The following is a 24,146-nucleotide window of genomic DNA, read 5'->3' as shown; positions in this document are numbered from 1 at the left end:
GAGCCCGTGTGCCACAACTACTGAAGCCCGTATGCCTAGAGCCCATGCTCCGCAACAAGAGAAGCCACTGCAATAAGAAGCCTGTGCACCTCAACAAAGACCCAACACAGCCAAAAATAAATAAATAAATAAATAAATAAAGCAATTAATTAAAAAAAAAAGGATCTTATAAACTGCTATAGATTCAACACTAACCTACTGGCATCAGTGAATGCATAGTATTTAACTTGAGAGGACATAGTAACAGTAGAAACAGGTATGCTCAGAAAAAACTGATTTCAAAATTAAGAATGAAAAATAATTATTTGTAAGGACAGAATATCAACAACAGTGACAGGAAGGAAATATCTTCATATTAACCTTATACAAAGACAACCAAAAAACTTTGTGTCTCACCTGGACAGAGTTTATACTTTGTAATGGGGGTCTCAGAGCATCTCGAATCCATCTATAAATCTCCACAGCAATTAGTTTAGCTTCATCTCGAACAGCCTTCTCTCGAGACTCAAAGAGTTTTGGCAACACTTTGATAATTGGCTTCAGTAAGATGATTTTGGAACCAAATTCACTAGAAGTAAAAATTGGAAAAAAAACTGTCACCATGCAATATGCTTGGGTAAAGTGTTAGCCTGAATTCACTCAAACATAGTTCTATATCTATATATAATAGAGACATATAGGTTGAGTTTTTTTAGGGAAGAAGAAAAAAGGAACTTATAACAACATCTGTATTTAGATGCCATTCTTCCAAGAATATTATTTAATGTCCAGAGCCCAAAATAATATTACCATTTAAAAACTTTCTAGGTAACCAGTCTAGGAATTATTCAAATCTAAAATGGATCAACACTTGTGTAACATCTTAAATATATATGTATGTACATTAAAAAGTTTAAAATAGAAACAAATCAATTTATAAATATTTAGATGAGTGAAATCTACTTTTAATAAGCTTGCTTATTTACTTATTTATTTAGCCTGCGCCGGGTCTTAGTTGCAGCACGCGGGATCTTCGGTGCTGCATGCAGGATCTTTAGTTGTAGCATGTGGACTTCGTAGTTGCAATATGCGGACTCAGTTGTGGCATGCATGCGGCATCTAGTTCCCCAACCAGAGTTCGAACCTAGGCTCCCTCCATTGGAAGCACGGAGTCTTACCCACTGGATCACCAGGGAAGTCCCTTAATAAGCTTTTATTAGCTCTTCTATGTAATTACGGGGATTCACTCCACTTGATAGATCACCAATCCTGGCAGTGTATCTTTCATTCCTGACTCGAAGCTATCACACTATAACTTCAGGCAACTTAAATCTCTCTTTGTTTCAGTTTTCCATGGGGAAAACAGTTGCATTCTGACTTCTTTTAAAAAGGCAGTATAGGGACTTCCTTGGTGGCACAATGGTTAAGAATCTGCCTGCCAATGCAGGGAACGCAGGTCTGAGCCCTGGTCCAGGAAGATCCCACATGCCGCAGAGCAACTAAGCCCGTGCACCACAACTACTGAGCCCGCATGCCACAACTACTGAAGCCCGCGCGCCTAGAGCCCATGCTCCGCAACAAGAGAAGCCACCACAATGAGAAGCCCTCGCACCAACGAAGAGAGCCCCTGTTCGCTGCAACTAGATAAAGCCCGCATGCAGCAACGAAGACCCAACGCAGCCAAAAATAAAATAAAAATAAATACATTTATAAAAAAATAAAATAAAAAGGCAGTATATTTAACATTATATATCTGTCACATATCATATTTTTAAGTTCCCAACTTAAAAATATAGCTTTCTGATTCACTGCTAACATTTCTGAATAACAAATTCTGGAGCAAGAGAGATTCAGTTATGAAAGAAGACTGACATTCTGTAGTAGGATCCATATATACTATTTATCTATTATCTAATGTACACAAATGCAACAAAATGTTTCAGTAATAGCTACTGACACACTCCCTAGAAAGTGATATTTAACAAGACACCAGTTTGTGTAAATAGTTCAAATATAGCCATCACAGCATGAAAATAAACTAGATGGTCTTCAATATTTCCTTTAAAATCTCTTTTATTTTAATAGAAAAAAAAAACATTCTAACTTGGTTCAGCAGACCTTTAAGACTAAAGGAAAAATAAGAACTTATAGTAACGATAAACCATTCTGTTTAGGAATACTCATCACAGTGTCTGAAGAACCTAACATTTGGGATCTCTTAATCTTCCTTTACATTACTACTGTTTCATCTGATTTTTGTTTATTTGTTTCACTATTCTGGCCTAGTTCTGAAAGATATTAAAAAAACAAACAGATGGAGCAGGTCCAAATGGAAAATAGATACCTTAACAATACAAAACCTAATCTTGATACTACACATATTACTATAGGGGGGAAAAAGTTCTAAAAGCTTGTTTTAGGGGCCACAGAACATTTTTGGTCTCCTGAAGCTACCACTAACATAGATAGCTTGAGGAAGCTCTGGAACCAAGGACTGAATAGTTCCTGAAGGTCCCAGAGAGATATCTTAGTGGTTCTACTATAGATTCTGAGATGCCTTAGGACAAATAAAGAACCATACAGGGATGGGACTAAACAACAACATCTATAAGGAAGACATAAAAGACAATATACCTAACTTGTCCTTTTTCTACCCTTATTCTCCCAGTCAGCTTAAAAATGAAATAGCCAGAGTTTACAGAACTCCAGATTAGAAACTTCTAATTTTAAGGTAGAATATAGTATAATATATATTTTTATTAAGAAACGCATTACTAAGGACAGAACAGATCTATTAAGACAAGCACCATCTTGACAATGCAGTCAATTCACTAAATTTCTAAGACAACAGAATGAACACACTATTTACTACTCATAAAAATACATGCCTACTATACTGGAATAGGCTAAGGATGAGGAAAATTTTATCACAAAAGAATCTAAGTGAAAGTCAAATTTTATAAAAGAACATTATGAACCAAGTGAAAGACAAAGTTTACTGACATAAATTGAAGACAGTTTAACAAAATTTAAGAATTTTGATACTTTCATTTAAGATAAACACCAAAGGAAGCATATTCTCCAAGAAGCAGGTCATATACAAAACCACAAGAGAGGTGAGTTGGGATGATCTTCACACCCACAGGTCATACATTCAGGATTTCACTAGAGCTGCTTTCTAAAGTATCTCATGTGGAAGTATTGGGGACAGGATATCAGATTAGAAGGACTGCCAAATCAGAACAAACCAGTGTTTTGTCTAATTCAGATTTCCACAGAAAATTACAGCCACTTGTTCCTGAAAGAGATCCCATTCATGAAAAACTTCACTGCCAAACAACACTTAATTCTAGGGTTGAAAATAACTTATTACATAAGAGTAAAAGTTATTTTCTATTTCTGTTGCTATGCTTCTGTTTAAAGGCATATAGCATTTGCTTCTATTTTATTTTAAAAAGCACCTAAACAAAGGTTTGCTTCAGCCAACATTTCAAAGTACATAAATTTATGCTTGAGGATAACAAGAGAAAGAGAGCTCCTTACCCTGAGGAGTGCTTTTCCATGAAAAAGTCAATTCATAATCTGAGAAAAGGTCAGAAATATCCCCCCGCTCATTTTCATTAGAAAGGGACTTCCCTGGTGGCGCAGTGGTTAAGAATCCACCTGCCAGTGCAGGGGACACGGGTTCGATCCCTGGTCCAGGAAGATCCCACGTGCCGTGGAGCAAGTAAGCCCGTGCACCACAACTACCAAGCCTGCACTCTAGAGCCCACGAGCCACAACTACTGAGTCCATGTGCCACAACTACTGAAGCCCACGCACCTAGAGCCCGTGCTCCGCAGCAAGAGAAGCCACCGAAATGAGAAGTCCACACACTGCAACGAAGAGTAGCCCCCGCTCGCTGCCAACTAGAGAAAGCCCGCATGCAGCAACAAAGACCCAACACAGCCAAAAATAAATAAATAAATAAATTTATTTTAAAAAAAACGAAAGAAAGAGATTTAGATAAAATAACTATGCAACACACTTAAAGGCTAAAATTACTGAATACAAAGTGTCACACTTGAGGAATGGCTTTAGCTTTTCCAGGTCACTTTTCTGGTTGGTATGGTCTGCCAAGTCAAGCCCAACAGTTTTCATTTCTGTTTAAACCAGGAACCCAAACTCAATTGAGATATTCTAGTTAACAGAACTAAAGCAAAAAGAAAAGGTTTTACCTTAAGGCTTTCCTCAGTGTCTCTATACAGGCCACTATGATCTTGGGGTTCTTATTGTCCAGGCCTTTCAGGAGCTCTTCTTGCACAGCCTCTCCTTTCTCAATCTCTATGTACATTAGACAAATCTCAATGCCTAGCTCCTTGGCTTTGGCCTTGGGTTGGTTGAACACTTTACTCACAACACCTGATACAACTTCCCCCGTGGTTCTGTAATACAGATTATAAACAACAACAACCATACATATAAAAACACACTTTAGTAGAAAGAGCTGGAAAAGGTCATGGAAAGTGGGGGAAACAAATACTTTTAAAAAATGCTGAGAAATAAAGTAAATGAGACTCTAAAAACTTTATGTTCAAGTAAAACAGAAACAAACTCACAGACTTAGAGAATGAATTTAGGGTTACTGTGGGGAAGGGATAGCCAGGGAGGTTGGGATCGACATGTACACACTGCTGTATTTAAATAACCAACAAGGACCTACTGTATAGCACAGGGAACTCTGCTCAATGTTATATGGCAGCCTGGATGGGAGGGGAGTTTGGGGGAGAATGGATATATGTATATCAATGGCTGAGTCCCTCTGCTGTGCACCTGAAACTACCACAACATTGTTAATCGGCTATACTCCAAAATAAAATAAAAAGTTAAAAAAAATTATGTTCAAGAATTTAAAAAAAAAACTTACACAAACCATAAGAGGTTAAGACATGTCACAACAGACAATGACACAGAACCATAGTTTCTATTTACACATATAGGAAATTTAAACAAGAAAGCAAAAATCCCTTGAAATCTCACAAACCAGAGAAAACTACTTTCAACTTTATGGTATCCATCCTTCTAGACTTTTCTATATGCAGAGATAAACAGATACAGATACATTTTACAAAAATAAGATTACAGAGTTCTTACTTTTTTGGAAAATTTTTGAAAGTCATTTTAAACACTTTTTAGGACAAGGGAATTTCTTCACAGAGGGAATGGATATGTACCTTTAATAACAAAAGGCTGTTCCTGACTCCTTGGCAAGACTTTACAGTAGCTTTATTGCTTTGAGTTTCTTCTAAATTAAATAAAACCTGTACTACTGGAAATGAGAGAAACTGAGTGGGTTGGAATTATATGCATTTGCCAAAAAAGTTTCTAGCATCAGAAGAAAAATGAAATTAAAAAAGCAATGGTCTCACTGATGGCAAGCGGAACTCAGTGATGCTGGTTAACAAAACTGTCAAATTAACGACTGTCTTTCTTGGTATAATTTCTGAGGTGAGTCAAGTACAGTCAGCCCTCCATATTGGTGGGTTCCTTATCCATGGGTTCCTCATCTGTGGATTCAACGAAACTTGTATCAAAAATATTTGGGAAAAAAAATTTCAGAAAGTTCCAAAAAGCAAAACTTGAATTTGCCATGCAGCCAACAACTATTTACACATTATTTACATTGTAGTTACAATTATTTACACAGCATTTACATTGTGTTAGGTATTGAGAGTAACCTAGAGATGAGTTACAGTATACAGGAGAGTGTATGTAGGTTATATGCAAATACTAGGCCATTTTACGTGAGGGACTTGAGCATCTGTAGATTTTGCTATCCTAGGGCGTAGGGGTGGGGACTTTTGTCCTGGAACCAATTCCCATGCAGATACCTAGGGATGTGTGTATATATTTCTTGTGCAATTAGGTCAAGGGTCCCCACTGTTTTTTTGTTTTTTGTATGGAGGGCTCCTTTCAATGACATAAAGACTAGTGTTAGAAAAGTCAGGTTTATCAGGTATGGGAGACTGGGGTGACTGGAAACCTCTATCATCCAATAAGTTGGGAGTTACAGAGGTTATTTAGTTCGCATTACCTCTCCTAAGAGATAAAAATGCCTAATAACCATAGGGAGAAAGATGTGATTCTAAGATCACCTAGCCTGGAACCATTGTAGAAAAAGATTTAAGTAATGCCCAAATGTTTTCAGTGAAATTTTGATGCCTTTGCTAACTACCTCAGTTTCTTCTAAAAGTTACAAAAGATTTTCCCTCTTGGAGTAATTCTCATACAAAAGTCTCAAAAGGAAAAGCACTTGCTCATCAAACCTTAAGGTAAAAACTCAAGATCTGATTTCTAATTTGCTCCTCTCTAAAGATCTCTTGTACCATTTAGACTTCTGAGAGCAGATAAAGACTGAAATGAAAAACAAGTGTCAAGGAGCTATGAAAGTTAAGAAATGAATATCCTTTAAAAGTGCTAATAACTAACCACAGTGATCCATAAATATACATAAATTAATCCACGTAGCACGAGACAGGGGTTTTTACCAGAATAGTTGGAAAGAAACTACTTACTTTCCTGCTACATGGGCATTTTCAACATAAACAAGTGCAGCTTCTAATCCTTTCAACTGAACCACTGCATTGGAATCAGTCACAAATTTTTTGATCAATCCTAAAAATTTGGACCATTCTGGGCTCTTTTCATCCTTTATTTTCTGGAAGATCTTCAGGGCCTCTTCATACCCACTTAACCTTGCTTTCCACAGCTAAAAGAAAAGTATTTTGAAACAAAACAAAATTTAATGACATTATTATCTACCGTTGGGGTTGCGGGGTGGAATGACTATCTTATACCAGGTAATTTGAACAAAGGACCCCAGACTAGAAACAAAAATGGAGTTTAAGAAATCCAGATAGCTTTTTTTTTTCTTTTAAAGATTAGCTAATAAACTTTTTCTTATAAGTGTTTAATATTTATGATATTCTGTCAAGGCCTTCTAGAATTCATAAACAGGCCACTATAAATGTATCCCACTTTGTATCCAAGTATTAGTCATTACTTCTTTGTAATATGACATTAAAGATGTAACAATTCAAACATGAAAAATTTTCCTGCTGAAACTGCCCAATCTCCAAAGTAGGCTGTTTCTCCAGTTGTACTGTGTAATCATTAGGCAGCTTTGTACTATACTATACAGTATAACTGCTGACAAAACAAGCCAATGACACTGAAATTTGAGTTCCAGAAAAGTCTTACCTTGTGTTCACATTTCTGATCAACCGGCAGTTTCACCCACTCACTGTCATCTCCCATTGTGCTTCCAGTTTCTCCTTAGAATTAAAGAGTAATTCCTGGTCAGACAAAAATTGGTATCTATTAATTCTAGCAACCAAGCTGTCTCTTAAGACAAAAAGGTTTTTCTGAGATTATTATTTTAGCATGTGTAAACCAACGAGAGTAAAAAATCTCATTCTTTAGTCAAATGCCCGTTTAATTCCATTAATAGAACATTTAAAAAGTAAACAAAAAAAGTTAATAAAAATTCTAAATGAGGGATTCCCTGGTGGCACAGTGGTTAAGAATCCGCCTGCCAATGCAGGGGACACAGGCTCAAGCCCTGGTCCAGGAAGATCCCACATGCCGCGGAGCAACTAAGCCCGTGCGCCACGACTACTGAGCCTGCGCTCTAGAGCCCATGAGCCACAACTACTGAAGCCCGTGTGCCTAGAGCCTGTGCTCCGCAATGAGAAGCCACCGCAATGAGAAGCCCGCGCACCGCAACAAAGAGTAGCCCCCGCTTGCTGCAACTAGAGAAAGCCCGCGCACAGCAACGAAGACCCAACATAGCCAAAAATAAATAAATAAATAAACTTATTTTAAAAAAAAAGTAATCTATGTTAGCTGTAGAAAATCTGGAAAGTATAGAAAATATATAAGGAAAGCATTAAAATACAATTTCACTATCAATTAGTAACCACAATGAACACTGAAGTGTATCTACTTGAACCCTTCCAGATTTTTTTCAATGCACATGCAGTGTATAAATTATATGAAAAAGGGCTAATCCTCTTGTAATTTTTTTCTTACATCGTCACAAACATTTCCTCATATTTGAGAACATGATGTTTAAAGGCTGCACTACACTCCATTTTATGAATGTACCATAATTACCAAGCCTAACACTGGACATTTAAATTGTTTCAAGTTTTTCAATATTATAAATAACATAAAAGGGATCTTGCTTAATCTCTCCATCCCCAGTCCTGGTGTGACATAAAATATGTCTTCAATAAATATTTGTCTAATGAATATATGCCTTGATAGTATCTGCTATGAGTCAGGCACTGTGCAAACTACTTTTTAAACATGTTGATTCATTATACTAACAACAACTACACGAAAGAAAGACATTCTCCCCACTTTACACACTAGGCTCACAAAGATTCAGTAACTAGCCAAAAATAACAAAACTAACAGGCCGTGAGATCATACTAAGATTCCAAGTCTATGCCTCTTCTTTACAACTTGTTGCCTCCCATTAAAATGTAGGAAATATCCCAGGGAAAGTTACTAGAGACTGAATTGTAAAAGTTTATTAGAGTAAATGGAACTTTCATTAAGACTTCTCTTCAAAATCCCCAAGACTCTGTGAAACAACAGCAGTGTGTTTTAGAGCAGGAGTCAAACCTTAACAGCAAATCTACAGGAACTCTAATACAGCAATAGTGAGAGATAAAATAGTACAACAGTTTGGAAAACAGTATGACATTATTTAAATTGAAAATGCACATACTCTACTATCCAGCAACTCCATTCCTAGGTACATACCCTAGAAATTGATGCCAACTGCACCAGAAGACCTGTATGAGGGTATTCACAACAATGTTGTTCACAGAAAAGTCACAAGTTGGAAACACTTTTTACAAGTTCATCAAAAAGAGAAATGAATAAATATTGGTATATTCACGGAGTGTAATACTATACAGCAACTAAAAGAACTGAAAGCATTGAAAGCAAGTACTCCAACAAGTACATGTACATGCATATTGATAGCAGCACTATTCACAATGGCCAAAAATCAGCCCAAATGTCTATCCGTGGATGAATAAACAAACTGTGAAACATACATACAATGGACTATTACTCAGCTATAAATGGGAATAAAGTACTTACTGATACATACTACAACATGGATGAACTTCACAAACATGATGCTAAGTGAAGGAAGCCAAACACAAAAGGTTCTATATTATATGATTCCATTCATAGGAAATATCCAGAATAGATCAATCCATAGAGACAGATGGAGACTGGTGGCTGCCGGGGGTTGCGGAGAGAGGGGGAGAGAGTGGGAGTGGGGAGAAAATGCTTAATGGGTAAGGAGTCTTACTGTGATGTGATGGAAATGTTACTGTTTTGGAACTAGACAGAGATGGTGGTTGCACAACATTGTGAATGTACAAAATGCCATTGAATTGTTCACTTTAAAATGGTTAATTTTATGTTATCTGAATTTCACCTCAACAAAACTATATATTTTTTTAAGTTCCTAGGTGATTGTAATATGCAACCTGGGTTAAAACCCTCTAATGTTACTTTCTTGGCACAAGTTTGAGCTGCAAAAGCAATCTTTCCTATCTGATTTTCAAAGAGAAACAGTCAATGAAAGTTTTTAAAACATTTTCCAGCCAAGAGAATGTGAACAATAATATTCGATTGTTGGTATTCTGTGAATTCTCTGCAACACTTTCTTTTTTTCCTGTTGGTTGCTTTTTGAAACATGAAGAAAAAGGTAATCTAACCTAACTGCCTCATATAAAATATTGATGTCGGCCTTTCTCACCTTCTGAGGTGGCCCACACTCTGTCTGTGGAGTGTGTTTCTCTCTAAATAAATCCACTTCTTACCTGTCACTTTGTCTCTCACTGAATTCTTTCTGCAATGGGACATCAAGAACCTGAGCTTCATTAAGTCCTGAAACCAGGTATATAGTAAAATGAGAGACTGGTTCAAGATGGCGGAGTAGAAGGACGTGCGCTCTCTCCCTCTCGCGAGAGCACCAGAATCACAACTAACTGCTGAAAAAGCAGCACCAAAAAAGATACCCCACATCCAAAGACAAAGGAGACGTCGCAATGAGACGGTAGGAGGGGCGCAATCACAATAAAATCAAATCCCATAACTGCTGGGTGGGTGACTCACAAACTGGAGAACACTTATACCACAGAAGTCCACCCACTGGAGTGAAGGTTCTGAGCCCCACGTCAGGCTTCCCAACCTGGGGGTCTGGCAATGGAAGGAGGAATTCCTAGAGAATCAGACTTTGAAGGCTAGCGGGATTTGACTGCAGGACTTCAACAGGACTGGGGGAAACAGAGACTCCACTCTTGGAGGGCACACACAAAGTAGTGTGCACATCGGGACCCAGGGGAAGGAGCAGTGACCCCACTGGAGACTGAACCAGACATCCCTGCTAGTGTTGGAGGGTCTCCTGCAGAGGCTGGGGGTGGTTGTGGCTCACCGTGGGACAAAGACACTGGCAGCAGAAGTTCTGGGAAGTACTCTTTGGCGTGAGCCCTCCCAGAGTCCGCCATTAGCCCCATCAAAGAGCTGGGTAGGCTCCAGAGCTGGGTCACCTCAGTCCAAACAACCAACACGAAGGGAACCCAGCCCCATGCATCAGCAGACAAGCGGATTAAAGTTTTATTGAGCTCTGCCCACCAGAGCAACACCCAGCTCAACCCATCACCAGTCCCTCCCATCAGCAAGCTTGCACAAGCCTCTTAGATAGCCTCATCCACCAGAGGGCAGACAGCAGAAGCAAGAAGAACTACAATCCTGCAGCCTGTGGAACAAAAACCACATTCACAAAAAGACAGACAAGATAAAAAGGCAGAGAGCTATGTACCACATGAAGGAACAAGATAAAACCCCAGAAAAAAAACTAAATGAAGTGGAGATAAGCAACCATCCAGAAAAAGAATTCAGAATAATGATAGTGAAGATGATCCAGGACCTCAGAAAAAGAATGGAGGCAAAGATCGAGAAGATGAAAGAAATGTTTAACAAAGATCTAGAAGAATTAAAGAACAAACAAACAGAGATGAACAATACAATAACTGAAATGAAAAATACACTAGAAGGAATCAATAGGAGAATAACTGAGGCAGAAGAATGGATATGTGACCTGGAAGACAGAATGGTGGAATTCACTGCCGCGGAAGAGAATAAAGAAAAAAGAATGAAAAGAAATGAAGACAGCCTAAGAGACCTCTGGGACAACATTAAACGCAACAACATTCGCATTATAGGGGTCCCAAAAGGAGAAGAGAGAGGGAAAGGACCTGAGAAAATATTTGAAGAGATTATAGTCGAAAAGTTCCCTAACATGGGAAAGGAAATAGCCACCCAAGTCCAGGAAGCGCAGAGAGTCCCAGGCAGGATAAACCCAAGGAGAAACAAGCTGAGACCCACAGTAATCAAACTGACAAAAATTAAAGACAAGGAAAAATTATTGAAAGCAACAAGGGAAAAACGACAAATAACATACAAGGGAACTCCCATAAGGTTAACAGCTGATTTCTCAGCAGACACTCTACAAGCCAGAAGGGAGTGGCATGATATATTTAAAATGATGAAAGGGAAGAACCTACAACCAAGATTACTCTACCCGGCAAGGATCTCATTCAGATTCGATGGAGAAATCAAAAGCTTTACAGACAAGCAAAAGCTAAGAGAATTCAGTGTCACCAAACCAGCTCTACAACAAATGCTAAAGGAACTTCTCTAAGTGGGAAACACAAGAGAAGAAAAGAACCTACAAAAACAAACCCATAACAATTAAGAAAATGGTAACAGGAACATACATATCGATAATTACCTTAATCATGAATGGATTAAATGCTCCAACCAAAAGACACAGGCTCACTGAATGGATACAAAAACAAGACCCATATATATGCTGTCTACAAGAGACTCACTTCAGACCTAGGGACACAAACAGACTGAAAGTGAGGAGATGGAAAAAGACATTCCATGCAAATGGAAATCAAGAGAAAGCTGGAGTAGCAATACTCGTATCAGATAAAATAGACTTTAAAATAAAGAATGTTACAAGAGGCAAGGAAGGACACTACACAATGATCAAGGGATCAATCCAAGAAGAAGATATAACAATTATAAATATATATGCACCCAACATAGGAGCACCTCAATACATAAGGCAACTGCTAAGAGCTCTAAAAGAGAAAATTGACAGTAACACAATCATAGTGGGGGACTTAAACACCTCACTTACACCAATGGACAGATCATCCAGACAGAATATTAATAAGGAAACACAAGCTTTAAATGACACAATAGACCAGACAGATTTAATTGATATTTATAGGACATTCCATCCCAAAACAGCAGATTACACTTTCTTCTCAAGTGCACATGGAACATTCTCCAGGACAGATCACATCTTGGGTCACAAATCAAGCCTCAGTAAATTTAAGAAAACTGAAATCATATCAAGCATCTTTTCTGACCACGACGCTATGAGATTAGAAATCAATTACAGGGAAAAAAACGTAAAAAACGCAAACACATGGAGACTGAACAATACATTACTAAATAACCAAGAAATCACTGAAGAAATCAGAGAGGAAATCAAAAAATACCTAGAGACAAATTACAATGAAAACACGAGAACCAAAACCTATGGGATGCAGCAAAAGCAGTTCTAAGAGGGAAGTTTATAGCAATACAAGCCTACCTCAAGAAACAAGAAAAATCTCAAATAAACAATCTAAGCTTATACCTAAAGGAACTAGAGAAAGAAGAACAAACAAAACCCAAAGTTAGTAGAAGGAAAGAAATTGTAAAGATCAGAGCAGAAATAAATGAAATAGAAACAAAGAAAACAATAGCAAAGATCAATAAAACGAAAAGCTGGTTCTTTGAGAAGATAAACAAAAGTGATAAACCTTTAGCCAGACTCATCAAGAAAAAGAGGGAGAGGACTCAAATCAATAAAATTAGAAATGAAAAAGGAGAAGTTACAACAGACACCGCAGAAATACAAAGCATCCTAAGAGACTACTACAAGCAACTCTATGTCAATAAAATGGACAACCTGGAAGAAATGGACAAATTCTTAGAAAGGTATAACCTTCCTGAACCAGGAAGAAATAGAAAATATGAAGAGACCAATCACAAGTAATGAAACTGTGATTAAAAATCTTCAAAAAAAATCAAAAAAAAATATTGATGTCATTGTGCTATATTTTCTGAAATGGCTTCTACTACTTCATAGCTTCAGTTTTTTAAAAAATTAGTGTTTATGATTTTGCTGCTTTCCATTCAAAGGAAAGGCTTGCTTCATACCAAAACTTTCCCAGGGCTTCCCTGGTGGTGCAGTGGTTAAGAATCTGCCTGTCAATGCAAGGGACATGGGTTCGAGCCCTGGCCTGGGAAGATCTCACATGCCGCAGAGCAACTAAGCCCATGAGCCACAACTACTGAGCCTGAGCTCTAGAGCCAGCAAGCCACAACTACTGAAGCCTGCACAACTAGAGCCTGTGCTCCGCAACAAGAGAAGCCATGACAATGAGAAGCCTGTGCACTGCAACGAAGAGTAGCCCCCGCTCACTGCAACTAGAGAAAGCCTGCGCACAGCAATGAAGACCCAACACAGCCAAAAATTTAAAAATAAATAAATAAATAAATTTATTTTTAAAAAAACAAAACTTTCCCAGCCACTGAAATAATGGATAGTGTTTTGTGTGTACGTGCGACACTGAGGACTACTGCTCTGTCTTTATCATTTTCCAGGATCAAAATACTAAGAAAAAAAGGACTTCACTAATTTTTCCCCATAATTATTTTAATTTTAAAATTAATTTTAGAATTTAATTTTTTACATATATAAGAAAATATATACAATATATGTGTTAGGAAGCACTACAATAAAATTGATATATTGACCTACCACCCAAACTGAAAATTAGGACACTACTAATATTACTATTGCACCTGTGCATTTCTTTCCTATCTCATCCTTCTTACCACAGAAGCACTTTCCTAAAGTTCACTTGGTTCTATGCTGTAGTCAGTCACATATTCCTAAACAAAATTAACTGTGCTTATCTGTGAGCCTTAGAAAAATGTTGTAGTCTTCCATAAGTTGCTTTTTTCATTCAATGTTTCACTTGTAAAATTCATCCATGTGGTATACTGTAGTTTAAATCTACTAAAAGTGTGGTCCAAAGACCTGTGCTGTTCCACAAACTTATCATTCAGAGTTAAGTACAGAAATAGAGGTAAGTGTTTAGAAACTGCCATAACATCTATTCTAACTTCTTTTATTATAGTGGTTTGAGGAATTGAAAAAATTCAGCAAGTCTAAAGTATAAAATGCAACAAGAAAAGTAAAGGGGTACAGAGAGTAAGGCTAGAAAGTAGTCCAGATCAGACCCTGGAAGGTCTTGTAAGCGATGTTAAGGAATTTGGACTTTATCCCAAAGGTAGAAGGAGATTCTGAAAGACTGTAGACAGGAAAATTTCATATGTTATCAAACTTGCATTTTTCAAAGACTATATAATGAAAATATAAAAGCAATGTAAAGAATGCCTTGGAAGGCAGTAACAATGGAGGGAAATCAGTTAGAAGGCTGTAATCTAAATGAAGGATGATGATGGCCTGGAACTTAGAGTAGTAGCAATGCAGGTGGAGAAAAGGGGATGGATTTTAGAGATACAAGGAATGTCAAAGACTGTCTTTACTGAGTGACTGTAGAGGGAGTGTAAGACATGGATGAAAATGAAGTTTTGGGCAAGCTGAGTTTGACATGTACACTAGACAAGGGTAGATGTGGGAAGCAGCTGGAGATTCAAGCCTGGTGTTCAAGAGAGAGATAAAAATTTAGGAGTTATCAGTAGATAAATGTAATTAAAACCAAGGGGGTGGATGATAGTACTGAGGGAGAGTACATAGTGAGAAGAGCCCCAGGTTAGAGTTTAGGTGAAACCAGCATCTACAGGACAGGTAGATGAGCCCCTTAGACCACCATGTACAGTGTCTGACACATATAAAATGATCAATTAATGTATGCTGGGGAAAGAAAAAACCCCACAATAATCCAAAATGCAGTAACAGTCTTATCAAATTTGAGTTTTTGCTACTTGAGGGAAACTTTATTACTTTCTATGTCTGGCTGCAAATCTACACTTAAAAAAAATTAAAAGAATTCTGTATCTTCAAAACCACCACTAACTTGAGGTTGAGGCCTTGGGTAAGTTACTTAGCCAAATATATATTGCCTCAGCATGCTTGTGTGTAAAGTGGGAATAATAATACGTACCTCAGAGGATTGTTGTGTGTATTAAATGAGTCAGTACATGTAAAGCTCTTAGACTAGGTACTTGGCATCTAGCAAGGGCTCAAAAAATGTTAGCAATTTACTATCATTATTTGGCATCCCAAATATGAATTTATTTCATTTCTAAATTACAGTTGACTTTATTTTGGAATTTTATAGGATTAAAAGAGCAAGTCTATAGGCACCTCAGAATACTGTTTAATGCATAAAATATATGATCATATTAAATCAGTTATGTTGAAATAGTTATGTATGTTGAATATAATATAGTTATCAAAATATTTTGAAATGTGACTATATGGGCTTCTCCATTAATATATTAAATAAAATCTAGCAGCAGATTTAATAACTACTATAATTCCTAAGTTATGAATAAAAATATTTTTATAAACTACATATCATGATTATGAAAATGATTTCTATTGGTGACAAAGGCATAGGTTCTTATAATATTATTGTAGTTTATTGCCTACATTATTTTATTTTAAATAGGGAAGAAATTTTATTATTTTTTTTAGATTGCTTTTATTTATTTATTATTATTATATTTTTGGCTGTGTTGGGTCTTCATTTCTGTGCGAGGGCTTTCTCTAGTTGTGGCAAGCGGGGGCCACTCTTCATCGCGGTGCGCGGGCCTCTCACTGTCGCGGCCTCTCTTGTTGCGGAGCACAGGCTCCAGACGCGCAGGCTCAGCAATTGTGGCTCACGGGCCTAGTCACTCCATGGCATGTGGGATCCTCCCAGACCAGGGCTCGAACCCATGTCCCCTGCATTGGAAGGCGGATTCTCAACCACTGCGCCACCAGGGAAGCCCTTGCCTACATTATTAACTGAAGAAAATGTCAAAATTTCAGTTAGGACTTCCCTGGTGGCACAGTGGTTAAGAATCCGCCTGACAATGCAGGGGACACGGGGTTCGATCCTTGGTCCGGGAAGATCCCACATGCCGCGGAGCAAATAAGCCCGTGCGCCACAATTACTGAGCCTGGGTGCCATGACTACTGAAGCTCGCATGCCTAGAGCCCATGCTCCACAACAAGCAAGCCACTGCAATGAGGAGCCCACACGCCACAATGAAGAGTAGCTCCCGCTCTCTGCAACTAGAGAAAAAGCCAGCACGCAGCAACGAAGACTCAACGCAGACCAAAAAAAAAAAAGAAAAAAAGAAAAAAAAAATTCAGTTAAAAGGTTAGTGCAAATAAAGATGTAATTATTTTTCCATACAAATTTACAGAGTCCCTGAATTCTAACCCAGGTTAAAATCTCTTGATCTACAACCTTTCAAATTCTATGATCAAAAACTTTAGGGCAGGGCTTTCTTGGTGGCGCAGTGGTTGAGGGTCTGCCTGCTAGTGCGGGGGACACGGGTTTGAGCCCTGGTCTGGGAGGATCCCACATGCCGCGGAGCAGCTGGGCCCGTGGGCCACAGCTGCTGAGCCTGCACATCTGGAGCCTGTGCTCCACAACGGGGGAGGCCGCGATGGTGAGGGGCCCGCACACCGCGATGAAGAGTGGCCCCCGCTTGACGCAGCTGGAGAAGGCCCTCGCACAGAAACGGGGACCCAACACAGCCAAATAAATAAGTGAATAAATAAATAAATAAATAATAATTAAAGGTGTTAATAATTAAAAAAAAAAAGAAAAAAAAAAACTTTAGGGCATTCCCTGAGGACATGTAACTTGCCATCAGTTTTGATGTGGAAACACTGTGATATATAAATGTTGTTGGACAACAGTAGTTTTAAGAGTAAAATATGAAAGGTTTAAAAAGCTGAAGAAAGCTAGCTCTGTCCTTTACTTATTGAGACTTTATTTTCTCCTATGTATTTCCAATGTATTAGATAAATAAATGTGAATGTAGAATTGTAAAAAAAAAAAAAAAAAAAGACTTTAGGGCACTGCTTAACAATCATCTCAAAGTCCCTAGTTAAAATAACAGTTAACACCCATCCTGTATTTCAGTAGCACTTTATATTTTACATGTATTTTTACAATCATTCATTTTCTATGTATTTCATAATGTAAATGCAAGCACGCTGTTATATTATCTCATTCAGATTTAGTTTCTTTCTTTTTCATATTATTCTTAGTTATGTGACTCTTACTAAACTATAAGATTCTCTTGAGCAAAAGCTTTTTGTCTTATTAATCTCTATCCTCAAAAGGGTCAAATAAATAAATAAAGTATCATTATCCTCTTTTTACATATGGGGAAAAAGAGGTTCAGCGTCCTGCCCAAGGTCACTTAAGTAGGGGAGAATGGTCTAAAAAAGACTTCTTTTTTAAAATTTATTTTTGGGTGAGTTGGGTCTTTATTGCTGCACGCAGGCTTTCTCTAGATGCGGTAAGCGGGGGCTACTCTACGCTGCGGTGCGCAGGCTTCTCATAGCGGTGGCTTCTCTTGTTGCGGAGCACAGGCTCTAGGCACATGGGCTTCAGTAGCTGTGGCACACAGGCTCAGTAGTTGTGGCTCGCAGGCTCTAGAGCACAGGCTCAGTAGTTGTGGTGCACAGGCTTAGCTGCTCCGCGGCATGTGGGATCTTCCCGGACCAGGGATCGAACCCGTGTCCCCTGAATGGCAGATGGATTCTTAACCACTGTGCCACCAGGGAAATCCCTAAAAGAGATTTCTTGATACCTAGTTTGGTGAAATTCCTACAACTTACCTACATATGGTTTCTACATTATCTATAGTGAAATCTATTCATACTCTACAGTATAAATAGTAAGAATTATTTTGGTGATTACTTAACTCAATAAAAATATAAAGAGCAAATGAGAGTATATATGAAAGACAAGTTTATTTGCCTCCAAAGGACTTAGGTAATTTAGGGAAATTTAAAATACAGTTAGTTGGTAAGGGGGAATCATCCCTAATCAGCAGCTGCCGAATAATCAAGCCTAACTACCCAGTTGGGCCTCAGAACACTGTTAACCTGTCTTTGCGTAAGAAAGAAATGACTACAGTTTTAATTATAATTTGGGGTTATCCATGTAGGCCGACCTTTCTCCGTCACAACCCTTATTCCATTGAATATTGACTCTACCAGTTAAAAAGGAAAATCTTTCCTTGAGATTAGTAAAAAAACAAAAGGGTGGTAGACTATAATCTCTATAGCTCATACTAGTTTTACATTTATAACTATAATTCTAGAATATTTGCAGTGGGGACAGTAGGGGAAATTCATTAAAGTGGCTACTTGTTTGTAAGTTAAACTTTGCCTCTATCTGCAAATTTTAACTAGCCATTATCACAAAGGAAAGTAAAGGCCTTAGGAACATTCAGAACATATTCAGGAAGTAATGAAGAGGACCCTCAGAGTTCATAAAATGGAATACATGTAGAATAAACCAACAATTTCATGAAAAGTCACACAAGTTAAAGGCCTGAATGATCTCTTTAGAGAAATGTAGTGCTGTTTTCAATACACACAGCAAATTAAAACCAAACTACATTCATAATAGCCAAAGAGGGCTTCCCTGGTGGCGCAGTGGTTGAGAATCCACCTGCCAATGCAGGGGACACGGGTTCGAGCCCTGATCTGGGAAGATCCCACATGCCGTGGAGCAACTGGGCCCGTGAGCCACAACTACTGAGCGTGCGCGTCTGGAGCCTGTGCTCCGCAACAAGAGAGGCCACGGTAGTGAGAGGCCCGCGCACCACGATGAAGAGTGGCCCCTGCTTGCCACAACTAGAGAAAGCCCTCGCACAGAAACGAAAACCCAACACAGCCAAAAATAAATAAATAAATAAAAAAAGAAAAGATGACTACTATCTTAAAAAAAACACAAAAAACATAAAAGCCAAAGAGTAGAAACAACCCAAATGTCCATCCACTGATAAATAGATAAAATGTGGTAAATCCACAGAATGGAATATGATTCAGTAATAAAAATTAAGTACTATAAAGAATTCCTAAAACTCAACAACAAAAATAGGAAACAACTTGATTAAAAAATGGGCTAAGAACTTGATTATAGACATTTATCCAAAGAAGACAGACAAATGGCCAATAAGCACATGAAAAGATGCTCAAGATTACAAACATTAGGGAAATGCAAATCAAAACTACAAGTATTACCTCATACCTATTAGGATGGCTACTATCAAAAACCCAGAAAACAACAAATGTTAGCAAGGATATGGAGAAATTGGAACCCTTGTACACTGTTGGTGACAATGTAAAATGGTACATCTACTGTGGAAAACAGTATGGCCATTCCTCAAAAAATTAAAAACAGAATGACCATATGATCCAGCAATTCCACTTCTGGGTATATGCCCAAAATAATCAAAAGCAGGATCTCAAAGAGAGATCTGTACACCCATGTTCATAGCAGCATTACTCACAACAGCTAAAATATGGAAGCAAACCAAGTGACCACTGATGGATGAATGGATAAGCAAAATGTGGTATACACATACAAAAGAATACCATTCAGCTTAAAAAGGACAGAAATTCGGACACATGCTATAACCTGAGTGAACCTTGAAGACATTAAGTTAAGTGAAATTAAGCCAGCCACAAAGAGACAAATAGTGTATGATTCCACTTACATCAAGTACTTAGAGTAGTCAAAATCATAGAGATAGAAGGTAGAATGATTGTTGCCAGCAGATGGATGGAGAAGGGTAATGAGGGGTTACTGTTTAATGGGTATAAAATTTCAGTTCTACAAGATGAAAAGAATTATGGAGATGGATGGTGGTAGCTACACAACATTACAAATGCATTTAATGCCACTGAGTTGTATACTTAAAAATGCTTAAGATGGTGAATTTTACATTATGTGTACACACACAAAAGAAGTGAAGTACTGATACATGCTGCAACATGGATGAACCTTGAAAACCTTATATTAAGTGAAAGAAGTCAGTTGCAAAGGACCACATATTATATAACTCCATTTATATAAACTGTCCAGAATAGGCAAATCTATAGAGACAGAAAGTAGATGAGTGGTTGCCTATGACTGAGGTGTTTGGGGATATCAGAAGGGTGTTAAGGAGTGTGGGGTTTCTTCCTGGGGTAATGAAAATGTTCTAAAATTGACTGTGGTGATGGCTGCACAAATCTATGAATATACTGTAAGTCAGTGAATTGTACACTTTAAATGGGTGAATGGTATGTAAATAATATATCTCATTAAAACTGTTAAAAAAACAAACAAAATAACAAAGTTTACTAACAGAAGTCCTTAGGAGATGAGAGTGGTTTGTTAAAGTTGCCAATCATTTTACATGTGAATGGGCTGGCTGTAAAGGTTAGAGTCCTTTCTAATAATAGGTCTAACACTAAGGAGTTACTCCATTCCAATTTTACCTAAAGCATTCATTTGATGAATTTCCCTATGGGTAAACCATGATGACTCAAGGAGTTCACAGGAGTAAAAGCAGATGTCTAAACAAATAACCATAATACAAAATGTATTATATGTGGAAAGTGTCCTAGGCAAGAGACAAATAAGGGTTAAGGGAGTTCAAAGACAGGATCAACTGCCAGTAAGCAAGGGATGGTCAGTGAAAAATCTCATAGAAAGGATGACATCTGAGCTCAGTGATAAATGATAGGTAGATTTAAAAAAATAAAAACAAAAACAAAACCAGGAGTGGAGAAGAGATATTTTAGGCTGAGAAAATGAGAAAGGCAAAGTCTTGGAAGTAGAAAAGTACTAAGCATGTTTAGGGAACACTAAATGGCTCCATTTATTAAGTATATAAGACCAGAAAGACAGACTAGGGTCAAATCATGTATAATCTTGAATATTAAGCTAAACAGCAGAGGATGATGATGACTTGAAGCAGGGCAATGACATGATCCTAATTACTTTAGAAAGATAAATCTATGCAGAATGAATTGGAAGGGAGAGAAAGTAGAATCCTGATAGGAAATTATTGCAGTACTCGAGGACAAAGATAAATAGAAGCCAGACTCCTAGGAATGGAAAGGATGAGCAGAGGAGACTGAAGGGAATTACATTAAAGAAGCAGAATCAATAAGCCTTAGCAACTAAGGATGTAGGAGACCTAGTAGGAGGCTCCAGTCTACATGACTTGGAGAACAGTGGTGCTAATGACAGAAAATGTCAGAAGAAAGTTCTGAGTTGTTTTTTTGGGGGGAGTGGAGGAGAGGTTAAGAATATGATGAGTTTGGTTTTAGACTTGAGAAACATGATCTTCAAGTAGCTGGAAATGTGGCACCAGGAATGAACAGAGGGTTCTGGATTTTATAAACATAGACGTATGAAACCAAGTCTTCATTACACAGCAAGGTTTGATGCTCTAAGAGTAAATAAAATTGCCAACAAAGAGAAGCATTAATAAAATTAATTTGACCTATATATGATGCTTGCTATGGTTCAGTCTAGTCAATACTACAAGTACTCAGAAATTTCAAATTATTCGGCACTCTCAGGAGGTTTTACCCTAGCCTAAAACAAAGGAAAAGGCAAGGGAGCCAGCTAAAATAAATCTGTTCCACAGAAATATTACCATTTTATACCACTGCTGTATCTAAAATGTCTTCCAAAGAGCTCAAATACCATAAAGTCCACACTACTGCTGAAGGTTTAGATGTAATTATTTATTTTTAGACCAGAGGTTAAAAAATGTTTCCAAAGACATACATAAAGACACAACTTGGAATAAACTCTGAACTTAGAATAAATTTCAGTTTAGTCTTCAATATTTAAGTGTGCATTATGTACTATCATTAACATATAGACCCCTGCAATCTATGCATTTTCTCATTCATCAACCAGCTAAAAGTAAGGCACAGGGAGACTGTCATCAGTAATGTTAGAGTTGGGCTAGAACCTTTGTCTCCTATCTCTCAGTCCACCCACCACTCTTCCCCATCACTCAAGGGTCCATGTGTAGTGTTGTTTTACTTTAAATTCCTGTACCACGACATCTTATAAGAATAGTTATACAGCTACTAAACATACTGTTTTAGCTTTCTATTTGGGAAGAAGCTATGACAGTGAAACTATTTTATGGCTAATTCTCAAGCTCTTGACCTTCAAAAGCTCTTCACTATCACAACACAAGAGATCTAGATCTGATTACCATTCCTGGACTCACTTCTGGCTAAGGAAATGCTATTGCAGAAGCACAGAATGAGTCTGAGGGAAGTTTGAGGAAAAATTCTGCCCACTCAAAAAGCAACCCCTTTGGGCTTCCCTGGTGGCGCAGTGGTTGAGAATCTGCCTGCTAATGCAGGGGACACGGGTTCGAGCCCTGGTCTGGGAAGATCCCACATGCCACGGAGCAGCTGGGCCCGTGAGCCACAATTGCTGAGCCTGCGCGTCTGGAGCCTGTGCCCCGCAACGGGAGGGGCCGCGATGGAGAAAGGCCCGCGCACCGCGATGAAGAGCGGTCCCCGCACCGCGATGAAGAGTGGCCCCCGCTTGCCGCAACTGGAGAAAGCCCTCGCACGAACCGAAGACCCAATACAGACAAAAATAAATAAATTAATTAATTAAAAAAAAGAAAATCCTTAAAAAAAAAAAAAAAAAAAAAAAGCAACCCCTTTGAACGACCAGTAAAGAATGATGTAAATTTGCTAAAAAAAGGAAATAATTATAAAACAAGGATAAGACAAAATACACAAACATGCCCAGAAATCTTTACTCAAACCATGTCTAAGAAGGCCAACTGGATTAAAGAATCATAGCAATTATTTAACTGTCACAGAAAACTTTATATTTTATTACTTGGCCAAGCCAGACAAAATCTCATCACTTAAGTAGCCAGTAACAAAAATGACAAGCCTTTCCCTCTAATTTAAAAAATCTCACTACCTCCAGGTAATTCTCATTAACAAGGACAAGTGTTATCCTATTGTAGTATTCTGCATTATCAAGGGGCCAGAAATGCGAACTTTTCCTCTAGTAGGTTATCTCAACAAACTTGGTACTTGCTGTACTAGTCCTGGGATGGTGGCCTCCCACCAGTTCCTTCAGAGAGGGGTAAATAGCTGACTCTTTCACACCGTGCTATTCATATCAGTGGGAAAGTGGGAAAGAGGGTTAACTGGACTCTCCCTAATAGATGATCACCGCCAGTGTCTTCAAAAGGGAGACTCTATACCAACACAGGCCTCTGGGAAGACACAGAGCTAAACCCAGCTGTGAATTAGGTCAACTTTGAGAGTTACTGCTCAATTGTACCAAGGTAGCTGAAAATCTAATGCTTACTCATCCCAAGGCTACCCAGGTCTCCAAATCCCAGGCTAAGGACCCAAGGCCCAGGGCACTAGATCCAGCTCCACCCATCTAGCTTAGTGGGATTATACAGGGTAAAAGCAATCCTCTCCTCATTCCCAGTAGGAACCAGGCTGGGGCAAAGCTAGGTTCTGGGCACCGCTCAACCACTGCATATCCAGACCAGCACCCTAGGGCCGCTGTCACCACCCAGAAGTAGAGCAGATGCCCCAGGCTTTAGCTCACTGCAGCCGGCATTGTTTACGCTCTTTCGCTGCCTTAGCCTCTGATAGGCCAGGAAGTCCCCTGTACAATCCACCAGGACTTCCGGCATGGGCACGGGATGCTTGACCCTCGCCCGCAGCTTGACACTTACGCTCCCCAGGCAGGGAGAGGTCGGGGCCCTACGGTCCGAGGCAGAATCTGCAGGAATACCGGGCGGGCGGGGGCGGTGGTGGCATTGGTGCGGAGGCCGCTGAGAAACGCCTCCTCGGGGGCGGGGCCCAGAGCTCACTGTCAGAGTGCCCGCCCCACCTCGCCCCCGCCCCGGCACACACTGACGGCTTAAAGGGGCCGCAGCGTGCCTTTGCTCAGAGGTCTGCAGGACCCAGGGTG

General features: G+C 38.7%; 1 protein-coding gene across 2 annotated transcripts in view; it reads right to left on the bottom strand.

The window, feature by feature from the left end:
• CKAP5 (cytoskeleton associated protein 5) overlaps positions 1-24,146 on the bottom strand; it is a 104,614-nt gene that overhangs the window by 62,001 nt on the left and 18,467 nt on the right. Inside the window, exons 2-5 of one of the 2 annotated variants that reach the window (XM_007181167.3) lie at positions 7,219-7,313; positions 6,534-6,727; positions 4,197-4,403; positions 397-568 (exon numbers count right to left, since the gene is read on the bottom strand). In XM_007181167.3, the coding sequence (XP_007181229.1) occupies positions 397-568; positions 4,197-4,403; positions 6,534-6,727; positions 7,219-7,275 (630 nt within the window). In that variant the 5' untranslated portion in view covers positions 7,276-7,313. The remainder of the gene's footprint in view (positions 1-396; positions 569-4,196; positions 4,404-6,533; positions 6,728-7,218; positions 7,314-24,146) is intronic. The other variant, XM_007181169.3, reaches the window with a different exon arrangement.

The sequence above is a fragment of the Balaenoptera acutorostrata genome, chromosome 9 (genome assembly GCF_949987535.1).
Source record: "Balaenoptera acutorostrata chromosome 9, mBalAcu1.1, whole genome shotgun sequence".
NCBI lineage: Eukaryota > Metazoa > Chordata > Mammalia > Artiodactyla > Balaenopteridae > Balaenoptera > Balaenoptera acutorostrata.
This window is presented reverse-complemented; position numbering and strand designations above follow the sequence as displayed.